The sequence below is a fragment of the Physella acuta genome, unplaced genomic scaffold (genome assembly GCF_028476545.2).
Source record: "Physella acuta isolate Inbredline_101_S28 unplaced genomic scaffold, ASM2847654v3 ptg001379l, whole genome shotgun sequence".
Lineage (NCBI taxonomy): Eukaryota > Metazoa > Mollusca > Gastropoda > Physidae > Physella > Physella acuta.
The window spans coordinates 193,034-208,900 of NW_026732894.1; the positions used below are offsets into that span (position 1 = coordinate 193,034).

The 15,867-nt window shown below is 35.2% G+C and overlaps 1 protein-coding gene across 1 annotated transcript in view; it reads right to left on the reverse strand.

The window, feature by feature from the left end:
• Positions 1-3,661: 3,661 nt before the first annotated feature.
• The window catches only part of LOC131927174 (ATP-binding cassette sub-family C member 5-like), a 96,705-nt gene continuing 84,499 nt past the window's right edge, over positions 3,662-15,867 (reverse strand). Inside the window, exons 18-33 of the mRNA XM_059282894.1 lie at positions 15,421-15,624; positions 14,649-14,844; positions 14,089-14,190; positions 13,676-13,866; positions 13,122-13,274; positions 12,457-12,586; positions 11,880-12,162; positions 10,734-10,920; positions 10,144-10,233; positions 9,200-9,389; positions 8,446-8,605; positions 7,725-7,803; positions 6,109-6,222; positions 5,480-5,644; positions 4,844-5,043; positions 3,662-4,669 (exon numbers count right to left, since the gene is read on the reverse strand). Of these exons, the coding sequence (XP_059138877.1) occupies positions 4,960-5,043; positions 5,480-5,644; positions 6,109-6,222; positions 7,725-7,803; positions 8,446-8,605; positions 9,200-9,389; positions 10,144-10,233; positions 10,734-10,920; positions 11,880-12,162; positions 12,457-12,586; positions 13,122-13,274; positions 13,676-13,866; positions 14,089-14,190; positions 14,649-14,844; positions 15,421-15,624 (2,328 nt within the window). The 3' untranslated portion in view covers positions 3,662-4,669; positions 4,844-4,959. The remainder of the gene's footprint in view (positions 4,670-4,843; positions 5,044-5,479; positions 5,645-6,108; positions 6,223-7,724; positions 7,804-8,445; positions 8,606-9,199; positions 9,390-10,143; positions 10,234-10,733; positions 10,921-11,879; positions 12,163-12,456; positions 12,587-13,121; positions 13,275-13,675; positions 13,867-14,088; positions 14,191-14,648; positions 14,845-15,420; positions 15,625-15,867) is intronic.

Below are 15,867 nucleotides of genomic sequence, written 5' to 3' on the forward strand. Positions count from 1 at the left end.
ATGCTTGTCTCTGTTTACAATTGTACACAAATTAAAGGATTAAAAGCTTAATATAAATTGTATAGAAAACAATGTTACTGGGTTGTTACGACTAGCAGTTCCATAGATAGAACCTCAAATTATCAACTACAACATCAAAAATTATAAATAAATCACCAGTGAGGAAATACATAAACCTATTATTACACTCCTAGCCATATCAATCTATTGATATTAATACTGTGTGCTATTTTTTAAAGATAATGTTCTCAAAAAATTGTTTTAAAATTAAAATTGGGGATAAGTTTTTGCTCAAAATAAAAAAATTCCTTGAGGTAATAAGTGTATTTTAATGTGAAGAGTATTTCCAATGGATGGTGAAGTTAAAAATTATAAATGTGAAAAGATAGAGATGAAACTGAAACAAAAATTGTTTAGCCTGAAAAAAAAAAAAAAAAAACCTTTTCCTCTGCTAAAAACTACAGCTAAATAAAGCTAAGTTTGGCATTGGCTTTTGAGTAGAAACTACAAAACTTACTGTAGATCTAAGACTAAATATATTAATTAAGCTACAGTAAACTACATCTCAAACAACTAAGTAAATAAATGTCTATTGTTTAAAACTTTTAAATCATTAAGTAAAGCATTTGTAATCTAACAATTTAAAAATAATATTTTAAACTAACATTTAAAAAAATTCTTAATAATATTGAATTTCACTTAATATGGTATGGTCAAGTGACACAGCATGTGACTATAGTAACCTTGAAGTATTTACATTCTGTTCACTGGCTTCTTCCTCAGAATAACCTTGTGTCCACCCAGCTCGGTGGGCACCAGACCCAACTCATGTAGGTAAGGGGTCATCCATTTATGACGTCCACACGCGGTGAGGGGGGGGGGGGGTCCGAAAAAACTGGCTTTTGTGGACGCATATGGACTTGTATAAAGAAAAACAGTGGATTTTTGTGGACGGGGGGGGGGGGGGGGGGGGGGGGTGTCCAAAATAAAAAAAAATTGTGGACGTCATATATGGATGACCCCTAAGGGTAGAATGTTGCTGACCACATAGTCCTGACATAAACCCAGGTAATACACAGATGAACTCTACTTCATCTGTCAATTTTACTTAAATTTAATTTATTTGAATTCATTACAATACAAGTATGATTTTACCATGTGATTTTTGTAGCCTGCTTGGTCAAACTTTTCAATTAATTTCAAGCCTGCTTTGTGAGGAAATATTTCAACAGATAAACCTTTTCAGATCATAATTCTTTTTAACAAATGTTTGTTTCGTTTACTGCATGTGCTGCAACAATAAATAATTTTAGCATAAAGTCAAGTGACACATACATAACAAAAAAAAACATAATAATTTTTCAATACTGTTATGTACACAAAAACAAACCAGATTATAAAAATCTGGGATTTTTTTTTTTACCATACTTGATATGGAAATAAAAATCAAATGGAACAAGTAAAAAGTTAATTATTATTAGCCTATAACAATTATCTTTTATGAAATTAAAAGAAGGAAATTTAGCTTTAATCTTCAGAAGAAATAATCTAGAATAAATAAATCTTTTTATTTTATATAATTGATAGATATTATAAAATGTAGAGTGATAAGGATATTTTATCGACAAGTTTGAAATGTAGTGAAGGTATGTTTTTACCATAGAGGTTAAGATGTAGTGAAAGTATTTTTTTTTACCATAGTTTACATTGTAGTAAAAGTATGTTTTTACCAAAGAGTTTAAATTGTAGTAAAAGTATGTTTTTACCAAAGAGTTTAAATTGTAGTAAAAGTATGTTTTTACCAAAGAGTTTAAATTGTAGTAAAAGTATGTTTTTACCAAAGAGTTTAAATTGTAGTAAAAGTATGTTTTTACCAAAGAGTTTAAATTGTAGTAAAAGTATGTTTTTACCAAAGAGTTTAAATTGTAGTAAAAGTATGTTTTTACCAAAAAGTTTAAAATATATATTGACCATTAACAATGACTTAATGTAAGTCATTATAAAAATAACAGGCCAGAGTTGGATATACAGTGCTAAAACATGTAATCATACATACATAAAACAACATGCACATATAAAGCATAATTCAGTACTTTTTAAAATGTATCATTTATGTATTGTGTTAGTATTAAAATAACAAAACTTGTATGGACAGTTTTTGCTTCACAACTTGTTGCAGAACACCATTTATTTCTACAATAAGATACAATGTGGTTTAAAAACAATGCCAATATTAACAACAGTCTTTACACAGAAGTATTGATACAATGATAAGAGTTGGCCTACTCATAGCTATGGTTAGGTAACTTCCATTTGTTATTTATAAAACAAAATATAAAGCTCGCTATTAATACAATGGTAGTGCTTATTGTAGTCTATGGAAGACTGAATAAACAATATGCTTATTTCCACCAACAGTTTTTGAGGAAATAAACACAAAAAAGCTGCTTATTTCATTAATTTAGTTTAAATTCTTAATCTTTGCTGTAAAAAATATATTATTTTACATTGATTAAACCTAGCCCCTAACCGTAATAGATATAATATGTTTAAAATTATATTTTTAAAGCTGTTTGCACTTTAAACAAAAAAAAAAAAAACCAAAAAAAACAACAATATGAAGTGTTTTGTTATATGAAAATATGGTACCCCAGTCTTAACCCTTACTTTAACAGCCTTATTGGCACAGAAAAAAAACCTCAGTATGATATTTATTTTTAAATATATGATTGGTTGCCTATAAAATAAATAGAAGCTAAATAAAGATCACAGTTGGCCAAAATAAGCATAGTGTTTATTAGGTCTATCACTGACAGAATAAAGCACATCCTGGTACAAAAATAAATAAATTTTAGGCCTATTTATAGTTACAAGTTAGGTATTTTCATTGATCCATTGATAAAAAAAACTACAGCCCACTCTATAATTAAATCCATTAGATTCTAGACATGATTTGTTGGATAAAGGATTGATACCATTTTTAAAAATAAAACTACTTTGTATATTTTTCTTCTTCGTTCTTAAATGTAAAATTGGAAGGGATTTCCTCCAACAAAATCAAGTATGGCGCACTGACTCTGATTTCAGCCAGATTTATTTTGACTCTGATTTCACCCAGATTTATTTTTTTGGATTTGCTTTCATAGACTTTGTTCCACTTAGAACAATTAAGGACAGGTTTAAAAAATTTGTAATTAAATTTACAAAAACAAAACAACCAGTTTTAATTAAACACTTTGTTGCTAATGAATATGAGTTTTCATAAGGCCCAGCTGTACAGTAAAAAACAAAATTATGCAGAAAAAAAAACAATGAACAACGATTGATTATTGTGAGTAACTCCAGCTTCAGTGGTTTTACAGTATATCACAAGCCAACAAGAACAGACTACTCTGATTGCTCTTTTTGAGGGGGGATAAGTTTTGGAGCAAAGTACTACAATGTAACTTGTAGCGTAAGTTGAACCATAAAGAGGTTTACAAAAAAATATGATTACATTTTATTTACTATAACTAAATGTGTTTTGTAGAAACTTTTTCTACACTTTTAAATTGGCATACATTTTATTTGGTTTTAATGTAATTTTACAAATCAAAAGTTAAAACACAATTATTAGCTATAAGTTTTATAAGAAATTAAAAAAATTAAAATATTTGAAATATTTAAAACATTGATGACTTCAGTTGATTTTGACAGCAGACCAAAGCAAACCTAAAGTCCAGCATCTTGAGTAGCATCTACAAGGAGGTAAGTATGACACCTGTTCACACTTCACTTATTTGGTGATCAGTTTTGGTTGAAAATAAACACATCAACAGTCAAAATGAAACAAATACATTAAAAAATGCAATGAAGTTAGATCACAGAACCAATAATGTACACAAAATATGCTGAATGCAACTCTTGCATTTGATTTGAATGACGAACTAGAAAATCCATTCCAGAATTGTGAACAAATATTTAAATTTTCTGACTTGCATCTATTAATTTGGAGGTAACAAAAAAACTGTGATTCACAGGATCACATTTTAACTGATCACAGCTAGCCATGTGAAGATTTGGTGACATGTTACAAAAATCCTAGTCTATTTGACTGAATGAACAAGCTACGCCACATCGAACTTGCTAAATGAAAAAATTACAAGATTCCATGACAATTTTTCTGAATGAACAAATTTCATATTCCCAAGTCCATTTTGTAGAATGAACAAATTATGTTGAATTACATCGATTTCTCTGAAAGAACAAATGATAATTAGCCTAGATAAACTGATTGAATGAACTGATTGTAATTATCCAGGTCAATCTTATTAAACGAATTAATTATTGATTGGCTGAGAGCTGAGAAAACACAACACCAAACACAACACGTTGCATAATGAGCTACACGTCATTGGCCACAGCAAGGGCCTCCGAGGTTTACAAACAAAAATAATGCTGGCATTATAGTATAGTAGTCATATAGGAGCCCTGGGTCTTTTAATACACCCATATCAGGGGTCATCCAATGGTTTCAACCCGTCAGGGATCCTAGACTTGCATCTCTTCATTTCCTGAAGTGATTCACTGAAGCGTGTCAAAGACCAGCTGATGCAGGGTCCATTAATCCAACAAGTAAAGATTAACACACTGTGGATTTAGATAATTCCCAACACGTTCCCCTGTAATGGTTTGACTTGATCCTTAAAGATTAACACACTGTGGATTTAGATAATTCCCCTGTAATGGTTTGACTTGATCCTTAAAGATTAACACACTGTGGATTTAGATAATTCCCCTGTAATGGTTTGACTTGATCCTTAAAGATTAACACACTGTGGATTTAGATAATTCCCCTGTAAATGTTTGACTTGATCCTACTTGCATCTTCTGACCTACAGAGGCAGTGACCTAATTATTGTCAGATTCTCCTCTATTACACAGGGATTTCTCTTCCAGGCCAGGTTTGTGAGAGAAACATCAGGAGTCTAGCGTTGCTTCCCACATCTCTTTAAACTTTGAATCAGAGTTGAGTAGGCTGGCTGGTGTGTCAAACTCTTTCATCTGTCAACAAACAATGTCAGATGTCAGAGGAAATTTTAAATGGATGTTTACTTCATGTCAGATATTAGAGGAAATTTTTAATTGATGTGTATGGGACTGTTGAGCTTACAGGTAGAGAATAACATTAATTACCAAATGTGCAGGGTTTAAACTAAGGAATTAGGCTGGTATATGGATATTTGATTTCAAGGTGATTTAAGCTAGACTGGTCAGCAGACAGGATTATAGAAGCTGGCTTGTGGAAATGATTATAGAGGTCACTGGATTATAAGGTTAGCCAGTGGATTATTGATCTCAGAAATAATTTTTTTTGATGTTGTTGCAAGTTTTAAAATTTTTGTATTTACATTTAGTAATCAGTCAAACTAAAAACACTATGCCTAACACGACTTGCAGGGGAGACAACCAACTACAAGTAGTGAGCTCTGTCACTTACCGTTCCTTCATCTAGAACTAAAATCTTATCACACGACCGGACAGTGTTGAGCCTGTGGGCTATGATGAGCATGGTGCACTGGCTGAATGCATCGTGCAAGGTGCTCTGTATCAGTGCATCAGTTTCTGTGTCAATGGCCGCCGTGGCTTCGTCTAATATCAGTACCTGTATGTACAAGTTGACATTAGTTACACAATAATTTCAATACTGCATGTAAGATTGTAAGTGCTCTTCTTGTTTGATGATCAAGGCCTGTGATCTAAACATAAATTACAATAGCTTAATAGCCAATAATAAAAACATGGATGTATTACAACACAGAATTATTCAACCCAACAGAATTTTAGAAAGTGGATTCAGGTACCCATTACACCTGGGTGAACTCCATGAAGTCCTACGGATTTGAACCCAGGATCCGAACTTAAAAATTTCATGTTAGCAGGTGTATGCTCTACCATCCTACCACTCTTTAAAGAAGTGTATTGTAACTCTATTCTTTTATGCATGGGGCAAACTTGATTTTGAAGTTCATTTCTATAAAAACAGTAAATGGTGCCTGGGACAGAGTACCCCCCTCACCCCCGCCTAGGGACGCCATTTTGTCTAAAGAAGCCCATGAAACATCTTACCTTGCTGTTCCTAAGTAAAGCTCTGGCCATACACAGAAGTTGTTTCTCCCCCACAGAGAAGTTGTCCCCATTCTCTACTATATTGGTGTCCAGCTGACCATCCAATGACTTGACCTGTATGTTGGTAGGGGGAGGGGGGGAAGGAGAAACACATTAGGTCAATAGAACATTGACAGAGGTAAGACTTTTGGGTTAGTAGTCAAGCGCTCTACTGCTAGGCCATGCAAAATTCCAAATAGAAATAATTATTTTTTAAATTCATTATTGAACTAGGAAACCAATATGGTTTATAATTTTGAACAGGTTTTTAAAATGACATCAATTTTTAAAAATATGCTGTTCCAGCTGTTTATATTAGCTCGTATGCCAATTAGAACAATGAATGCTTTTTTTTGACACTACTGTAACAACATGTCATTCAAGGTCGCCCCAGTTAGAACCTTGAATGTAGAAAAATGATGTAGTAGTGGACTCACCATGCTAGAGATGTGACAATATAACAACAAATGGTGTAGTGGACTCACTAGAGATGTGACAATATAACAACAAATGGTGTAGTGGACTCACTAGAGATGTGACAATATAACAACAAATGGTGTAGTGGACTCACTAGAGATGTGACAATATAACAACAAATGGTGTAGTGGACTCACTAGAGATGTGACAATATAACAACAAATGGTGTAGTGGACTCACCATGCTAGAGATGTGACAATATAACAACAAATGGTGTAGTGGACTCACTAGAGATGTGACAATATAACAACAAATGGTGTAGTGGACTCACCATACTAGAGATGTGACAATATAACAACAAATGGTGTAGTGGACTCACCATACTAGAGATGTGACAATATAACAACAAATGGTGTAGTGGACTCACCATACTAGAGATGTGACAATATAACAACAAATGGTGTAGTGGACTCACTAGAGATGTGACAATATAAAAACAAATGGTGTAGTGGACTCACTAGAGATGTGACAATATAACAACAAATGGTGTAGTGGACTCACTAGAGATGTGACAATATAACAACAAATGGTGTAGTGGACTCACCATGCTAGAGATGTGACAATATAACAACAAATGGTGTAGTGGACTCACTAGAGATGTGACAATATAACAACAAATGGTGTAGTGGACTCACCATACTAGAGATGTGACAATATAACAACAAATGGTGTAGTGGACTCACCATACTAGAGATGTGACAATATAACAACAAATGGTGTAGTGGACTCACCATACTAGAGATGTGACAATATAACAACAAATGGTGTAGTGGACTCACTAGAGATGTGACAATATAAAAACAAATGGTGTAGTGGACTCACTAGAGATGTGACAATATAACAACAAATGGTGTAGTGGACTCACTAGAGATGTGACAATATAACAACAAATGGTGTAGTGGACTCACCATGCTAGAGATGTGACAATATAACAACAAATGGTGTAGTGGACTCACCATACTAGAGATGTGACAATATAACAACAAATGGTGTAGTGGACTCACCATACTAGAGATGTGACAATATAACAACAAATGGTGTAGTGGACTCACCATGCTAGAGATGTGACAATATAACAACAAATGGTGTAGTGGACTCACCATGCTAGAGATGTGACATTTATCTAAAGCCTGCCAGATCTGGGCATCTGTGTACTTATCAAATGGGTCAAGGTTATACCTGTGGAAAACAGCATAATGGTAACACATGTATTGTGAGCAGGAAATGTGTCAGCACACATCAAAGCTAAAATTTGGTCTGGTAAACTAGGTGCAGTTGGACCTGATGGTTAATTATTAAGATAGAGTAGAGTTCACGTTTCTTGTGATCGTGGTTTTAACAGGGCAGATGTAGTAGAGTTAACATGTTATTTTGACCACAGCATATAAAAGGATAGTATGGTCAGTTCTTTATCCAGCCATATTTACTTTTACTAATAAGTTGCGCCATTCAGAACTGGGAGACACAGAAATGTCCTACAGACTTCCCTCACAACACATCACACACCTGATGTAACATCACTCACAACACATCACACACCTAATGTAACATCACTCACAACACATCACACGCCTAATGTAACATCACTCACAACACATCACACACCTAATGTAACATCACTCACAACACATCACATACCTGATGTAACATCACTCACAACACATCACACACCTGATGTAACATTACTCACAAAACATCACACACCTGATTAACATCACTCACACATCACACACCTGATTAACATCCCTCACACATCACACACCTGATGTAACATCACAACACATCACACATCTGATGTAACATCCCTCACACATCACACACCTGATTGTTCCAGCAAACAAGACTGGGTCTTGTGGAATTATAGACAGCCTTGACCTTAGATCCTCCACAGGAAGTTTAGATAAATCAACACCATCAATAAATATTTGACCAGACTCCAGTTCCACCAAGCGAAACAACGCCACTGTTAAAGAAGATTTGCCTACAAGGGGGAAAACAAGGACATTGTAGTGACAACATTCATTGTGAAACTTTTCACATTTTAGTTCATTATACTCGAGAATTCTTTTCCTTACAAGTAATTTCAATCTTGAAATAGGTTGGGTATGGTGTTAGGTAATTGATTAGGATCAGGGTTAGAGTTAAGGTTGTGTATTATAAAACAGCTTTATAAAACTGTTAGTAGTTTCCTATAGTGGGTTTAACAGGAAAGCAATTTTAAAAAAAATTTAAATTTTAATTGTATGGTTGTAAAAGTCCAAACAAAAGGCATTACTTATGTTTTTTATAGTCTAGGGTGTTTGTTTCATGATTAAGTTAAAAGGTGAAATATAAAGAAGGTGGTTGGATCAACATCTAGCCAACTTTTAACTACTCAAGTTGACTATACTGCCCACATCAATTCACAACTTGCTAAAGAAAAACATAGACTAGTTAACTACCCCCCTACTTCACACAATGCCTTGAGGAAAACATTGACTAGTTACCTGCTCCTGACGCCCTACATGAAAACATGGACTTGCTACCTGCCCCAGTTCTGCCCACAATGCCCTACATGAAAACATGGACTAGTTACCTGCCCCTGTTCTGCCCACAATCCCTATCTTCTGATGAGGCTCAGCTCTGAAAGTGACACCTTTTAATGCCAGAGGTGCTCCTTCCCTGTACCTGAGTTTGACATTGTTAAACTGTAGGTCAGCAGACTTGGGCCAGTCTGGGGGGACTTGACCACTGACCACTGGCTTGCAGGGGTCAGGTTCCTCCACCTGTAGGACAGGAGATTGGTCAGTTGTAACAGGTAGCTATGAGAATAGGCGGCTAATAGAGCAGACAGCTATGGCAGCTAATAGAGCAGACGGCTATGGCAGCTATTAGAGCAGACGGCTATGGCAGCTAATAGAGCAGACGGCTATGACAGTTATAGATCAGACAGCTATGACAGTTATAGATCAGACAGCTATGGCAGCTAATAGAGCAGACAGCTATGGCAGCTAATAGATCACACAGCTATGGCATTTATAGTCAGCTAAAACTTCAAATACAAAAAAGTCTTAGACTAATGCTATAATTTTCCTCAACCAAACTACACTTGTGACATACTGGTGTTGACATCACATTTGTGATGTCATGACATACTGGTGTTGAAACACATTGCTGATGTCATGACATACTGGTGTTGACAACACATTTGTGATGTCATGACATACTCGTGTTGACAACACATTGCTAATATCATGACATACTGATGTTGACATCACATTTGTGATGTCATGACATACTGGTGTTGACAACACATTTGTGATGTCATGACATACTCGTGTTGACAGCACATTTGTGATGTCATGACATACTCGTGTTGATAACACATTGCTAATATCATGACATACTGATGTTGACAACACATTGCTAATGTCATGACATACTGGTGTTGACAACACATTTGTGATGTCATGACAACACATTGCTATTGTGACATGCTACTTGATTCTATCAAGACTCTAAAGAGAAACACTACATTACATTGCAGTATTCCAGGACCCTCTGTACTGCAGTAAATCTTGCTTCTGTTTCAACAGCCAGTCTAGCAGTAAACTGGAACAGCCCAGACAACTGAGGGGAGATAATTTTGTTCAATATTAAAAATATGGTTTTTAATAAGATAAGGAAAATAAATTAATTCACCATCAAAGTACTGTGCGTATCAAAGGGAATCAATTTTATCAAATAATGAAATTCTGTGTTTTTTTCAATGTTCAGGGAGACCACTTCCAATAGCATAAATACAATATTTATAAAAGTTATCACTTAAGGGCTTTTGTTTTTGAGTCAGCAATGAGATTATTTTAAAACATCTGAAATTCTCAATAGCATCAGTTGACCTCAACCATATACAATAAATGGGTACTAAGGGTAGTATGACGTGATCAGCCATTTAACTTAACCTTTTGACCCTATTCTGGCCCTATACATAAAAATCAAGGATCGTGTATGATCAACCACTTAACCCTCGACCAAATACATTAGAACCAAGTCTAGTATTTGATAAATCAATTAACCTTTGACCCTATACATTGGTAGTGTGTAATTAGCCACTTAACCTTTGACCTCACCTGTAAAGCAAACGACAGCGCCAGGCCAGCGAGCGCTGGGTTGAGGTAATCATAGGTGGCCAGGACCAGTAACCCAGTAAGGAAGGCAACTCCTGAGCAGACCAGATCCAAGCGGAGCGCCAGCCAGCGGTTGGACGAGTGGAACAAGAAGACGGCCACACTGTTGGTGTTGAGCAGTTCAAAGTGTCTGGACATTCAGGGAATAATTATAACATAATTAATTACCTTGCTTTATTCTACAGCACAACCAGCTAAATTATCAATCAGACTATTAATTTTAAAATTATTTTTAAAAACGAATTCAAAATGGAAACCATGTGGTACAATAAAATTGATTACATTTTTAATAAATGAGAACCATAAAATATTTAATAATTGTCCAGGTATGAAGATTTGTGGCAAAGATTTATATTTGTATCTAAATTAAATAAAGCATAGAAGTTTAATCAACTTTGTAATTTAAATTTCAGATATAAAAATGGTGTAGGCAGTTAAGACATTTTTTTTTCAATTACATTTGTAGATTAATCAACCAATATGTAAAAACAATGAATGTATTACACACCAATTTATGTTAAATGTTAGCAATATAGATGTATTGGTTATCCACTAGTTATTAGAACCTACTAGTTCATGGAGGTAATGAATGAACATTATACTATGGAATTATACTCGGTTATGTAATAGTTTTAGTTTTAAAGTTGGCGGTTTACTAGAATCATGATTTAGTGTAAAATTCCGATCATGATGAATAGTATCAACTGATTTTTTTCTTACAATTTAAGACATTATATGAAATAGTTTCTAGATAGAAACCAAGATGATTTAGAAAAGTAGGCATGTTTACTTTTGCAAAAGACAAGTGGGCATTGATGACTTAGAAAAAACTTGTGCAAGATAGAAGAGTATAGTAATGACAATGACAAGTACTATTTGCATAAGAGAAGAATATATGAATGACAATGACAAGTACTATTTGCATAAGAGAAGAATATATGAATGACAATGACAAGTACTTGTACATGGGAGAAGAGTATATGAATGACAATGACAAGTACTTGTGCATAAGAGAAGAGTATATGAATGACAATGACAAGTACTTTTGCATAAGAGAAGAGTATATTAATGCCAATGACAAGAACTTACTTCTGCATGAACTGTTGAGACTTGTGATAGGCGTGGATACAAGCCAACCCTTGGATGGATGCGGTCATGTGACTTATGACAGGTGACCGTGTCACATTGTCCAGGCACTTGAGCTCACACACGCACACATGGAATATGATCATCAACAGAAAGAACAGCATGCCCAGTGGCACAACTGCAAGAAGGAACCATGGCGACACGTAGCCAATCATAGCAATGGCTGCCAGAACTTGAAGTACATTGGTTAAAAATATCTCCACGTTCATTGGTAGACGAACATCCACTAAAAGTTGGAAGGAATTTTTTAGGAACAAAATGTTAAAGATTTTCATAATTTGATTAAAATAATAATATATAATTTTAAAAAGTCAAATAAACAAGATGCAGATAGAAACAAATATTAAAAAATGAAAACTTAAGAATAAACATTTTTTAAAGCTACAGAAAAGAAAGATTAAATAAATAAATAAAACAAATACATTAAAAAAGAATTAAAAAATGTTTAAAAATAGTTCTAAATAAGTAAAATGGAATGCTTATTGAGTAACACAGAATAGTTACAGACAAATGATCTCACTTTCATCAAGATCTGCTGAAAACCTGTTGATAATTCTGCCAATGGGCGTTGTCTCAAAAAATGACATCGAGCATCTTATAATGTGGACAAAACCTCGATCATGTAAGTTACTGGAGGCTCTTAGAGAGGCCTGAAATATCACAGTCAACATTGACTACGTTAACAAACAAAGATGGAAGTCTATAGGGCAGAGCTGGGTTAGAATTACCAGTACTTTGACTGCATTGAAATTATTGATGGCGTTGCTAAAGCAACTCAATCTAAATCTGACTTTAAAAAAAAAGTAACCAGGGGGGCAATACCAAAATGGGCTGGAAAAACAAATTAAAATCTCATTTTAGCTGCAGTTTTGCATTATAAATATAAAAAATATATTGGGGGGGGGGGGGGTGAAAATGGAAAGTTTGAGGAAAGGGGTGCAAATTGAAAGTTTGAGGGGGGGGGGGGGGGAGGGGTTGCGAATTGAAAGTTTGAGGGGGGTGGGGGGTGCAAATTGAAAAGTTGTTCCCGAGGGGGGCACCAAAATGAAAGTTAGTCCCCGGGAAGGTTCGCTACGCCTCTGGACATGACTCAAAACCTTGAGGTTAGTAATCCTATACTCCACCACTTAACCAAGCCTGGCTTTAAACCTAACACTGAGACGGTCAGGGACGGAAGATCTTTACCTTCATGATGCAGAATGACCGGAGCAGTGTGACCAGGATGAGCAGGGGGATGAACCCAGCATAAACCAGGAGGTAGTTGTTGAGGTTGGGGTTGTCAATGACTCTTGTCTCCAGCACTGTCTGGTTGTCTGGGCCAACCAGGGCACTGGAATTCTGGGAAATCAAAAAGTTAAAAAAAAAATTTAATTTGTCATCTCAATATTTATCATCTTTAAAGTTAGACAAAACTGAAATACTGAGACACAAAATATACCCCATTCCTCCAGCCACGTACCCCACTCCCAACCCATTTACCCCATTCTCCTAACCATTTCCCCATTCCCAACCCATTTACCCCATTCCCCCCTACCCCATTCCCAACCCATCTACCTCATTCCCCTAACCATTTCCCCCCAGCCACTTACCCCATTCCCCTACCACTTACCCCATTCCCCCAGCCACTTACCCCATTATTTATCTATTTACCCCATTCCCCTAACCATTTCCCCCCAGCAACTTACCCCATTTCCCTACCCCATTCTCAACCTATTTACCCCATTCCCCCAACCACTTACCCCATTCCCTTGCTCCAACCAATAGGACAGATACCAACTGGCTGTGGTCACACCAGCTACCGGCAGACAGAAGCAGATGAATATAAAAAACAAAGCCACATATCCTCCCAGAGATTTGATATACTCGTGAACCACATAAAACTTGAGGGATCCGCTGTCCATCTCCTCCTCCTTGATCAGTTTCTCAGCACCTGAGAAAACAAAAATTGACAACAAAATGTTATAAAATAACAAGTAAACAAGTAATACATCTGTTTCAAAAGCCAGAAATGCAAGTGAAATGTTCATGCGTTAATTTGATTCACAACATCACCATCACACAATACCACCTAAGGTTGAAAAAAAGTTTAAAAAAAAAAAAAAAAAAAACCCACCCACAGGTAAGTGTTTACTATTTGTCTTAGTTTGTTTACCTTTGATGACCCCATTAAGTCCTGTGTCTGTGTGGTTGCTTTTGGTCCTATCATCATGGTCCCCATGGCCCAAACTATTGCTGTTGTCATCAGGTATAACATCTGGATCAAACAGGAATTTATTTTTATAAGGACAGGAAATACTTCTAGTCAACACAACAGAGTTTCCTTACAAATAGGAAAAAACTAAAGTTTAGTTCTGGTTTATTTTGGTCCTTAGAGACCTAAAAATGCTGGGGTACTTCAAGTTATATTTTATTTCTTAGCAATTTTTTATTTTAATTATTCTGAAAAGAATTGCTTCATTTTATTTTAGATTAATACCACCAAAGCTTGAAAAAAAACCTTTTAAAGTTCATTATCAGTCTTTAAGAGAAAGTTTAGTAAGATAAAACATTTTATTAAAAATTAATAGTGTGTTTACTTGTGCAAAGTTATCCTAACTTTAGCAACAATTTTCTAAATAAATTTTTTAAGAATCTGCAGTATTTTACAGGGATAATTATAAAACTTAAAATTAAAAAAAATGTTTTACAGAACAAAAAGTTTAAACTCCTCACCTGGAGTTTTTACCGTGTCCCCATTTCGTAATTTTTTCCTCTCAGTTTTTCTATCACCAGGTTCCTCATGGTTGACCTTATACAAACTCAACAAATTTGCATATTCCTTCCCATTGGATAAAATAAAGTCATGTGTTCCTTTCTCCACAACAGCCCCATCTCTCATCACAAGAATTTCATCACAGTACTTCAAATACTGTAAGGTAAAAATGTTAGTTTTTGAGATAAAATATTTCATATAAACAATTGTATTTAAGTTAATGGTATAAAAAGACATAATTTTTGTCGGTGTAAATATAATATAAAAGATTGATCAGGATTAGACATTTTTTTTTTTAATTTAGAACTAAAACCAGCCCTTTTCTTCATCTTTTTTTTCATTCTTAATTGTAATGTTGGACAGTGTTTCCTCCACCACTGTTAAGTATAACATGGCCTCTTGACTCTGATTTCAGCATGATTTACTTTCTGGATTTGCTTCTATAGCCTTTGTCTATCCAACAACATGTTGAAAAGCAGCAGCTGTATGATTTTGGAATTGCTGTCCCTGGCTATTGAGCCTGACCTGCTCAGGGGTTTGAACTCAGAACTTTTGTGTTTAGTAGCCATGGGCTTTACTAACACACAGCTTTTTAAAAAAAATTCTTGTTGTTTAAAGTGGGAAAAATATTCTTTTAAATTTGAATTTACAGCAATGTCAGCCAGAGAGCTAAATATGATATATAAAACAGTCTGATGAAGTTTTATTAAAAATCAATTAGCCTCTACCCACCTCTAAATGATGTGTCACAAAGACGACCGTCCGACCTTTGAGCAGTCCCATAATGCAGTGCTGGAATATATGTTGACCTATATGCACATCAACAGCGGAAAGTGGGTCGTCCAGTAGAACTAGGTCACATTTGCTGTAGGCAGCTCTGGCCAGGGATATTCTTTGTTTCTGACCCCCACTTAGGTTAGCTCCCCTCTCACCCACCTGTAATACAGACAAGATATCACATTCAATATTATCCAGCAAACATGAGTGCTCTGATGGGTACCTGACTCATGTTAGGGAAACAAAGGCCACAGGGCATAGTGCTGACCACACTTCATATGCTGAGGTCTCTGTAGCAGATCAACTCTTCTTCATCTGCCCCAAGTTTCTTGGCCACTGGGCATAGTGCTGACCACACTATCCCTTGATATGCTGAGGTCTCTGAAGCAGATGAACTCTACT